General features: G+C 42.4%; 1 protein-coding gene across 1 annotated transcript in view; it reads right to left on the reverse strand.

Moving 5' to 3' along the window:
- Positions 1–2,188: 2,188 nt before the first annotated feature.
- Positions 2,189–10,769, reverse strand: part of dchs2 (dachsous cadherin-related 2) — a 44,158-nt gene continuing 35,577 nt past the window's right edge. The window contains exons 18-20 of the mRNA XM_032529843.1: positions 9,964–10,250; positions 8,814–8,955; positions 2,189–5,766 (exon numbers count right to left, since the gene is read on the reverse strand). Of these exons, the coding sequence (XP_032385734.1) occupies positions 3,164–5,766; positions 8,814–8,955; positions 9,964–10,250 (3,032 nt within the window). The 3' untranslated portion in view covers positions 2,189–3,163. The remainder of the gene's footprint in view (positions 5,767–8,813; positions 8,956–9,963; positions 10,251–10,769) is intronic.

Below are 10,769 nucleotides of genomic sequence, written 5' to 3' on the forward strand. Positions count from 1 at the left end.
TAGAGAGGAGAGGCTTACCCCCTTGGGATAAGTAGCCTACTTCATTACCCACAATCCTGAACAATCCCAAAGTGATGCCTCTGATGTGGAACTCATGATGGACAGGAGGGGGAGCTGTTGGTACCCAATCTGTGCACATGTGCAAGATGATAATCCTGTTTTACGAGGATTTATGACACTGCACGAATCCCAATCTGTTCCCACGCCTCTGCCCTTAGCTTCCACAGGGAAGGTAGCTAACAGCTAATTTGGCTAAGCGCTAGCTGACAGCTCCATACAGTCTAAAATAAAGTTAACTCAAACTAAACACTGGGAAAGCAGGCTACAGCTGACGTAACAGTTGTTATATATTTTAACGGTTATTTTCCGGTTTTATTTTGAGGGTCTTTTAACGTTATTACATGCTCTCTCAGCTACCAGTTAGCTGCATTAGCTGTTAGCTAAACAAACATTAGCCTCCTTCATTTAATGGTGAGCGGTGGTTTATGGTATGAGTTGTTCCTTCACTCGATAATGAAAATATGTACACAGTCTTTTACCTTTGATTTTTTGGGGATTTTCTGTTATTTTTCATACTCAACACAATATGTTGTATGATTATGAGTCACGTCATAGATGGTTAGCCTAAGGCATGGTCTAAAACTCCTTATATACAGATTTTTCCAGACGTCAATGGAATAAATGAATGGGAACCAAATGTCTCTCGGAGGAGGGGCAGGACTGTTGAGCTCTATAGACACAGCAGGTGATGACAGGACTTAGGTATGTTGTGTATAGTTCTTTAGCACGCTTGCCTAATTGCAATACATGTGAAACCACTAATCAAATGTATACAATGGAGCAAAAATGCAAACCTTGGTTTGGACTTTCATGTGTGAAAAGGCACTAAAAGAAGTTACCAAGCACCAAACATGGGGCCAGGTAGTATCCCAGCATGGTGCACATAGGGTAATTGGGACATAGTAGCTAATTTATTGGAGATTACAGTAAATTTCCACAACTGCTTTATTAAACTGTGAATAATATCAGGTATGTACCGTTGTACATAAAAAGTGTTTTTGCCGATCCAAGATTGTCTTTAAATAACTAGGAATGTTTTGTACCCGAGACTTCTTGACCTCTCAGGCAATTTAGTTGACTGACTGGCAGTCAGCATTTGATAAAGTTCCACTGAACAGTTGTGGGGACTGTTGAGCTGTGTGTTCAGAGACAGAAGCTTGTTTGGCCAGATCACCTGATACGGCGAGAGATGTCTTCCATCACCATGATCCCCAGGCCAAGGACCTACTGAAATCACAAATACAGAGGAGCGCAGAGCTTGTCAAAACTCACTGAGGTGCAGAGGAGAGACTGAACTGAGTCAATAAATAATTACGCACCTATCAGTGACTACATGCAGGACACACTTGGCTGGTATGGTTCAGGGCCTGTCTGTTTATTATCTTTCATGAATCTATCTGATAAAGACTAGCTCCTCAGCTTCCTCGGCTCATATGTTCCCAGAGGGCGGCACATTTGGATTAACAGCAGACCAAGTGGAGCCACGTTGAATCACTTTGTATTTCTTTACTTAGAGAAGCAAACTTCTTAGATGTTCAGATCACTGCTACAAGCAGAAAAAATAAAAAGTCTCCAAAGCTGTGCTGGTGCAGCTAAAAAAAAAAAAAGTTAGGCGCACCAGTGCAACCAAGGCAAAAAGTTAGTGTGGAGCCCTGATACGGCAGTGTTGTTCTCTACTTTTAGAACTTTGAAGCTACTTTAGGAAGATTTATTCAAGGAAAACATCAAAGTTCAAGAGGTTAAGATCAGGCTTTTAACCACGTAGTATGCAGTATTAATTGCCTCAATTTGGATACTTGTTGAAAAAAAAACCCACTGGAAAACACTGAGGGTGGCAATGGGGAAAATAGAAAGCAGGAAGAAAATTACCTTAAAGAGTGGCACTTCTTTTCCAATATTTTATGCAGCTGTACATATTTATTTTCCTTGCTTCATTATACTATTTTCTTTGTTCTTTTAATATTCTTTTAATGTATTTTATTAATACTGTCTTCATTATTGTTGCATTTCACTTATTCTCATATTTGAATATACACAGTGTACAGTACATGCACAAGCATTATAAAATCCTCCTAAAAGACAATCAGTACAACAACATAACTCCTTATAAATGGTGAAGTAAAGAAAATACAGAAGAAAGTTTCTTTATTGCAAATTTGTTTGCAAATGTATTAATGTTCAAACTCATACAACTCTCTGGAAATTGTACATAAAGTGCTGTTTAACAGAATGTCCGTATTCTAATAGTCAGCACACAAAAACAATCATGAAAGGAAAAGACCATTTTTGTTCATGAGAAAAAGTAAAACTAGTGACAGCAGGACAATATAATCCCAATTCCTAAATCCGTACAAAATTAGTGTTAGTGTAGAATGACTTAAAAGACTTGACTCTTTTCCTGCCTTAAAATACTGGACAATATAACATGGAAACTAAAAAAAAAGTCCTAGATTGAAGAAATGTTCATCATGGAATTTTATTGGCCCGAATGTATTAAAGAAGAGGGAGGCAAAACTGGGTCTCTGTTTAAAATCCTAGATTTTATGACTGCAGGAAGATAAACTTAACCACAGAACAGTGTTTCCTTTCTTTGCTTATTAAAATTAAACCAACCTTAAAAGGTTTCCATTTATAACCTGCAACCAACTGCAGTAACAAAGTGTTTCATTTTCTGCACATATAAACAGGTTTACAATAACACTTTCATTTATTAATTGCCGACTCGAACATCTGCTTTTAATTGAAGTGCTGCATTAAACGATTATAATGCAAGACTTATTTCAGGCTTTTCCCGATATTTGTTTTATTACATAAGCAAGTTATGAAATCAACTTCAATCTAACTAATTCAATGACTACATTATGTTCAAATGACAACTTTGCCAGGTATCGCCCCTTTGGGACTAAACTCAAGACATTCATGAGTTCAAACCATAAAAATAGGATGACTGAATAAACCAATGTATTAGCCTATTGGTCATTAAATCAAAATGAAAACTAAATTGTGTCCCTTAAATTTTCCTAAAACTCTAAGGGAAATACCTTCAGATGGGGAATGAAAGATGGAATTGAATGCCACAGATAAACTGGGTTGAAGTTTGTGTCTACACCTGGATTTCTGCCTCCAGTAGGCTTGCAGTGAGGGGCCCTGAGTCAAGTCTGAAACCCCCAACCCCGGTCTCAGAGACAACTGGTGAGGCACTGGGGGTCCTAATGGTGAGAGAAGACAGCGATGGGGAGAAACTGGGCGTCATGGCTGAAGGGGTAAGTCCTGTGTTCCTGGCTAAGGGGGAATACGCATATTTGGGGTAGGAGGGCTTCCTTCTCAGGCTCGGCACACGCCCCGGCTTTCGTGGCGGTACAGTCCTAATGCCAGGCTGAGCTACTCCTGTTATAAGGGGCGGTGGGTACATGAGACAGCTTGCCTCTGCTGCTAATTCCTCACGGCCGCCTTGAAGCTCCTCATCAGGGAGCATCCCGATATCGGTGAAAACGGAGGCCAGAGTCTGGAAGCGTGGCTCCCAGTCCAAAATGTAGTCCCAGCTGTAGCTGCCCTGCAGCTGCTCTTCTAGACACAACAGAGAAGAAAGGGAATCCGCAGAGTCGTGGGCTTCCGAGAGGGGAGGGTACCCACTCGTCCTCATGCTTTCCTCCAAATCCCTCACCCTAAGTATTGCAGGAAGTAGTCCCTCACCTCCTCCCTCCTCTTTGAAGTGGTGGAGGCTTTCTGTGCTGGCCATCTCTGAGACCAAAAGTTTATTGACAGATAAAATGTGCTCTGGCCCTACATTGATAGAGTGGCAGGAGATATTGTCCCCAGGTAAAGCAGAGTCTGGGATCTCCAAGGCCTGGTTGCCTTGCACAGATTGGTCTCTGTTGTGACATGGGTACTGATTTATCCACTTGATCTCCTGGTCCTCAGCGGTTTCACCTTCTGCTGATCCACGGCCACTTGAGTCCGACGGATTGTATGAGTTCAATGTGTCCCTCTTGGTCAAAAAAATGCTGGATTTCATCTCCTGCAGAGAGATGGCACTTTGGTTAATGGATCTACCGAACGAGCTTGTGCCGTGGTTTAAGTTGGCGGCAATGGTAGCGGCCTTTTTAATTGCTGCTTCCTTGATCTTGTATCTGAGAACCAATCCCACAAAAATGAGGAGGACAAGGAGGAACATAATTAATGAGACACTCAAACTGAGCATGTGCGCATTGAGAGGCAACCCCGTGAGTGCTTCAGCGGAGCTGGAGATATTGACATAAACTAGGCAGGCGGTGGTCCTGGAGGCCAATCTGGGACTACCTGCAGACACTACCAGCTCTACCATGTCCTCACTGGCATGGTTGCCCCGTCTGCGGTATACAGGACCTGACACAAAAATGGCACCAATTGTTTTGTTTATTGAGAAAAATGGCGATGACTTCACAAGGGAGTACTCCACCAGCCCGTCAACCCCTCCATCATGGTCCATCGCCATCACGTAACCGACTGTCTCTCCAGCCTTGGCGTTTTCTGGCAGGATGAAATGGTACTGCTTTTGGGTGAAGACGGGACTGAACTCATCCACCCCCTTGATGTTCACCTGCACTCTCACTGTAGCTGCTTTGTCACCTTGGTCCCTGGCCTCCACTACAAAGCAGTACTCACTCTCGCGTTCGTAATCAAAGGTCTGTCTGGTGTGAATGTCGCCTGTTAGGGGGTCAATGGCAAAGGCCTCCTTCTTCTCAGGGCTGCCACTGCCATAGTCCATGAAGCAGGAGGACAGAACCGAGTAAGTGAGCTGGCCGTAAGGGCCTAAGTCATTGTCAACAGCGTGGACAGAACAGGTGTGGGTAAATGCTGGGAGATTCTCCAGCACTGAACAGTTAACAGTAGGGAACATGAAGTATGGCGTGTTATCATTAACATCCAACACTGTGATGAAGACCACTGTAAAAGTGACTTTACGTTCTTCAGATGATTCCCCACCATCAGATGCTCGGATGGTGAGGGTGTATTTTGAGTCTTCCTCATAGTCAAGTGAGTGGTTGACCACCAGAAGGCCAGACTGAGGGTCGAGCTTAAGGTGACCTTTGCTGTTCCCCGAGACAATGTCGTATCGCAACAGGCCGTTAGTTCCCAGGTCAGGATCCTGAGCACTGACCTGGACCAGTCTGGTACCTACATGGCTGTTTTCACTCACTTGTGCATGGTATCCTGTGCTGGAAAAGACAGGGGCGTTGTCATTGCAATCTGTCACACTCACCATAACGACGGCAGAGCTGTTCAGTGGAGGCGTTCCTCGATCAGACACGCTCACTGTTAGCGCATAGCTCTCCGTGGTCTCACGGTCCAAAGGGTTACACAGAACAAGTTTTCCTACATTTCTCATCTGACTCTCAACCTGAACCATTTTAACTTCCAGACAGAATCGCTTCTCCTCATTTCCCCTGATGATGGTATAGTCCAAATAGGTGTTTTCGGGGCTCCAGTCTTGGTCCTCTGCAGACAGCGTCAGGAGGGTGGTGTCTGTGGCCATGTCCTCTGGGACGGTGAGCATGTAGATGTCCTGGTGGAACAAAGGTGCATTGTCGTTGGTGTCCAGAATCAGCACATCTATGGAGGTGACAGTAGACTGCACAGGATCGCCTTTGTCTTTGGCTTCAACCAGAAGATGGATCGGGTTGCTGTTTGTGATGGCCTTCAAGGGCTTATTGGTGAAAACAGACCCTACAAGACAAAACGTGTTCATTAGTGAATCAGTTCTATTTTTTATCTACGCTAATCAATGTTAGAAATGGATCCAATGACTGTGCAATGTGAAAGTTGCTCTTACTGCCGAACCAGACAGTCAGTTACCACCAAACTCCCCTCCGTTCTATAGAGCTTTTAGCTGCTTTTATCAAATAGTAGTTTTCCAACGCTAAAAGAAAAGTGATTTTTGGATTTAGGGTTGTCAAGTAGTTACATGACTCCAAATGAATGATGATGTTGCTCTATGTAGGTAATAGGTAACGGTGCGAACAAGGAGATAATGTATCAGATTTCAGTGTCCAAAATATTTCAATACTAAAATCTATTTCACTTTTCCCAAAACATTATATTGCAGTCAGTCAGACAGACATTATGCACACATTCAAACACGTGCATTTTATCTCACAATGAAACTGTTTACAAGGTAAAAACACTTTAGGAAAGACCTGACATCTGGCCTTAATAATGAAAAACTATAACACTATGTTTATTGATGTAACAGATGGATAAACAAATTCACAGACTGTTCCTGGATTAGTTTCTCTTCCGATTAAGAACAATAAAACATGTTCACTTGTTTGACAGTGTATTAAGAGTTACATCTAAATTGTCCTTGTCATTAGACACCACAATGCAACATTATTTCCAGTGTGTTTATTCTTGGGTACACTTTACTTTAAGGTATCTACATAAGAGTGACATGACAAAGTCATGAACGGGTTATAAACATTATAAACAAGTCAACGTTTGACACAAGGTTTTTTTAGTAATTCGGTTTTGTCATGACAAGCTATAGTTAGAGTTAGGGTTCATTTGTCATGACAGAGTCATGTCACTCTTATGTAGATACCTTCAAGTAAAGTGTTCTTCAATGAATTCCATATGCAGACTGTGAGAGCAAAAGTTCTTCTTGGATGACAATAAAATGTTCATCCATCCAATTTTTTGTTCCACTTCAATGGCCCTTATATTTTTCTACATGATGACTTTATTATTTCTGAGGCTCTATTCTACAGCAGCACCATTCATTGTTTGTGAAACAAATACTGTAGGAATAGAAAAACCGCAAAACCACAAAAGCACCATATTAAATCTTTTGGATTTAGAGAGCTGTAGCCAACATTGATGCAATTTTCACTTTCCATTGGCATTCCTCACAGCAAAGCATGGGGAAATACATTTATTTGACATTAAACTTTGGACTTCAAACATGATAGAAGCTCATAAATCACAAGTGGAAAAGAGGAGGAGTTCAGCCTTTGCAGAATTATCTTCTTTCTTGGGTTTATAATTTAAAAAAGGGGTATGATAGGATAGGCATGGCTCCTCCAAAGCATTTTATCTCAATGACTTCTAATTGCCTTCTCTGCTGCTTCTCTTCCCCCCCTGTCCAAGGAACTCACTTGCAAATCCATGACTGCAAAAATATAAACACTGGAGAAATATACTGCTACTGGCAGAATGACAACTCCCAGTAACCTCTGATGCTGTATGCTGCTCATAACCAGGCAGAGACTTTCTCTGTGCCCTTTTCTTTGGCATGTGCCCATTTATCTATGCCAGAAAAAAAATATTTTAATGGAGGGAATAAGAGGGATGAATATGAATATCAGAACACCAGACAGTCATAAGTCATAACACTTGTAAATCTTGAGGTAATGTGTTTTACAGATGGACTGCAATACATTTTGGGTCATTGTTTTATCCATCTGGTGACTTCTTAATAACTCCCTTTTCTATATGTATTACAGTATACACTCACCGGCCACTTTATTAGGTACCCCATGCTAGTAACGGTGTTGGACCCTTTTGCCTTCAGAACTGCCTCAATTCTTCGTGATATATCAACAAGGTGTGGAAGCATTCCTCAGGGAGTTTGGTCCATATTGACATGATGGCATCACAAGTTGCCGCAATTGTCGGCTGCACATCCATGATGCGAACTCCGTTCCACCACATCCCAAAGATGCTCTATGGATTGAGATCTGGTGACTGTGGAGGCCATTTGAGTACAGCGAACTCATGTCATGTTCAAGAAACCAGTCTGTGGATGATTCCAGCTTTATGACATGGCGCATTATCCTGCTGAAAGTAGCCATCAGAAGTTGGGTACATTATGGTCATAAAGGGATGGACATGGTCAGCAACAATACCAGGTAGGCTGTGGCGTTGCAACGATGCTCAATTGGTACCAAGGGCCCAAGAGTGCCAAGAAAATATTCCACCAACCATGACACCACCACCACCAGCCTGAACGTTGATACAAGGCAGGATGGATCCCGCTTTATGTTTGTACGCCAAATTTGACCCTACCATCCGACTGTCGCAGCAGAAATCGAAGATCATCAGAACAGGCAACGTTTTTCCAATCTTCTATTGTCCAATTTCGATGAGCTTGTGCAAATTGTAGTTCAGTTTCCTGTTCTTAGCTGAAAGGAGTAGCACCCGATGTGGGCTTCTGCGGTAGCCATCTGCTCAAAGTTCGACGTACGTGCGTTCAGAGATGCTCTGCCCACCTTGGTTGTAACGGGTGGTTATTGAGTCACTGTTGCCCTTCATCAGCTCGAACCAGTCTGGCCATTCTCTCTGACCTCTGGCATCAACAAGGCATTCCGCCCACAGAACTGCCGCTCACTGGATGTTTTTTCATTTTCGGACCATTCTCGTAAACCCTAGAGATGGTGTGCGTGAAAATCCCAGTAGATTGCAGTTTCTGAAATACTCAGACCAGCCCTTCTGGCACCAACAATCATGACAGTTCAAAGTCACTAAATCACTTCTTCCCCATACTGATGCTCGGTTTGAACTGCAGGAGATTCTCTTGACCATGTCTACATGCCTAAATGCACTGAGTTGCCGCCATGTGATTGGCTGCTTAGAAATTAAGTGTTAACGAGCAGTTGGACAGGTGTACCTAATAAAGTGGCCGGTGAGTGTACATTCAGTGAGGGTAAACTGTCAGTGAGACATTCATATCAGAGCTATTTCAAGATGATCTTTTCCATCAGTTAAGCTTTTCTCACCATTGTCAAGCTCCATGTAAAAGCCTTGTAAAGGTGATGAAAGCAGTCTGTAGGTGATCTTCCCATTGAGTCCAGAGTCTCGGTCGGTGGCCGACACTGACAAAACTAACGTGTCTGCTGAAACCAGCTCTGACAACTCCACCTTAAAGACAGAACAAATACTGAGTCACATCGGCAGCAAGATCACGATGTACAGTATGCTCTATATCTAGTCAGATACCTATTTTCAACAAATTTAATAAACATTTATAAATGCTTTATAACAATACGTTTGGGTTGCCAGGTTTGAAAGATCGATTTTGTTGGTTATGACCTGCTTCAGCGGAAGTTGTCTTTGGTTAAAGGCAGAATGACTAGGATTAGTTGGTTGCATTTTGTGAACACCAATCAAAGTTGGCCCCTTGTCCCCAACTCAACGAGGGTTCCCGTGCTCACCAGCGGATGAAAGCCAGCCACAGTTTGTTTTAGGAAGGGTCTTTGTCCGCTTGGCATTTCGCCTAGCTGTATTTGTGTTTTTCCGGCGCTGTATCCGCCATTTTCGTAGCTTTCTCTTGGATGCATGCTGATCTGGCACCTGGTTCCTTCATTTTTATAGAGGTTGATGCCCAGAATTGTTCTGAACAGATCAAAACAAAAAAACTGCCACACACTTCAAGTAGCTAAAAGATGATTCTTTTTGTATGAGTTTATTCATGTCTTTTTTGAGGAAAATCATATTAATTCCACCTTTAACTAAGATTATTGAAGTGTGAGAACATGTTCTTATTCATTTATAATATTTTATTTTTTGGAAGTGACAGACCAAACCACTGAACCTCTTTAAAGACTTTGTCACTTTCTAATAAGTTATCAAGTCTGCAGTTTGTTACAAAGTCATCAATAAAGGATTATGCTAAAAAGACAAACCAAGTTATACTGAATGATAATGCACATCAGGCACATTGATTTTGATTTTTACAACCTGGAAACCCATAAGCTGACCTTAATCACTTCAATAAAGCATTAATAACAAACTTATACTACAACTTAAAAATCCTAATAAGGCATGCTTTAGTAGAACAACAACATGCATGTAGTATTTTTTTTGATGGCTCGGTGATACCAACCAGTTGGCCTATAACCTTTTTAACGACAAATATATCATCTGTACCTGGTAGGAGACCTTGGTGAAGACTGGAGCGTTGTCATTGACATCAAGTACTTGAACTTTGACCTCTCCAGTGGTCTGATGGAGAGAATCGGACGCCCAGACTGTCAACGTGTACTCTGTCTGCTCCTCATAGTCCAGGGCCCGAGTCAGGGTAACCACACCAGTATATCGGTCAATAGCAAAGGGGAAATTTGTGCTACTGTTGTCTGAAAAGCTGTAGGTGATGGTTGAGCTCAGGTCCACGTCGTTTGCAGTCACCTGGGTGACCATGTAACCTGCTGGCAGATCTACAGTCAAACAGAAGATGTCAAAATAAGGCCACAAATCAAGTAGTCAAACACATTCTCACTCCCATGTCTTCAAAAAAGCCACGCCTGGTCCGGTGCCTTTGGTGTTTGTTGTCATTTTTTGACGCTCTAGGTCGCGACGTACGTTTCACCGACATGTGGCTCAAGAAATTGACAGTTAGGTTAAGGAAAAAATTGTGGGTGGGGTTAAAAAATGCACGTTTGCAGTGACACCCGGGACAAGAACAGGACAAGAACCCCGGTTTCCTGGGTGAAAGTCCTGTGTTGTTTGACCCTACCAACCTCCTTACGTGGATTTTCAGCCTTTCATACTTCTCGCTACCGCTATTGTAACGCTAGTGAATGTTTGCGTTAACTATTAACTAGTCGTGATTACATACTACTTTCGGGGCGTGGATAGAGTAAGAGCACGGAGACAGCTTTGAAGGTAACTTGGTCCATTTCTTAAATCACACTTCTTCCAGTGTAAAACAGCTCAAGACTCATAACAAACATGCT

Source organism: Etheostoma spectabile, chromosome 2, assembly GCF_008692095.1.
Source record: "Etheostoma spectabile isolate EspeVRDwgs_2016 chromosome 2, UIUC_Espe_1.0, whole genome shotgun sequence".
NCBI classification, from domain to species: domain Eukaryota; kingdom Metazoa; phylum Chordata; class Actinopteri; order Perciformes; family Percidae; genus Etheostoma; species Etheostoma spectabile.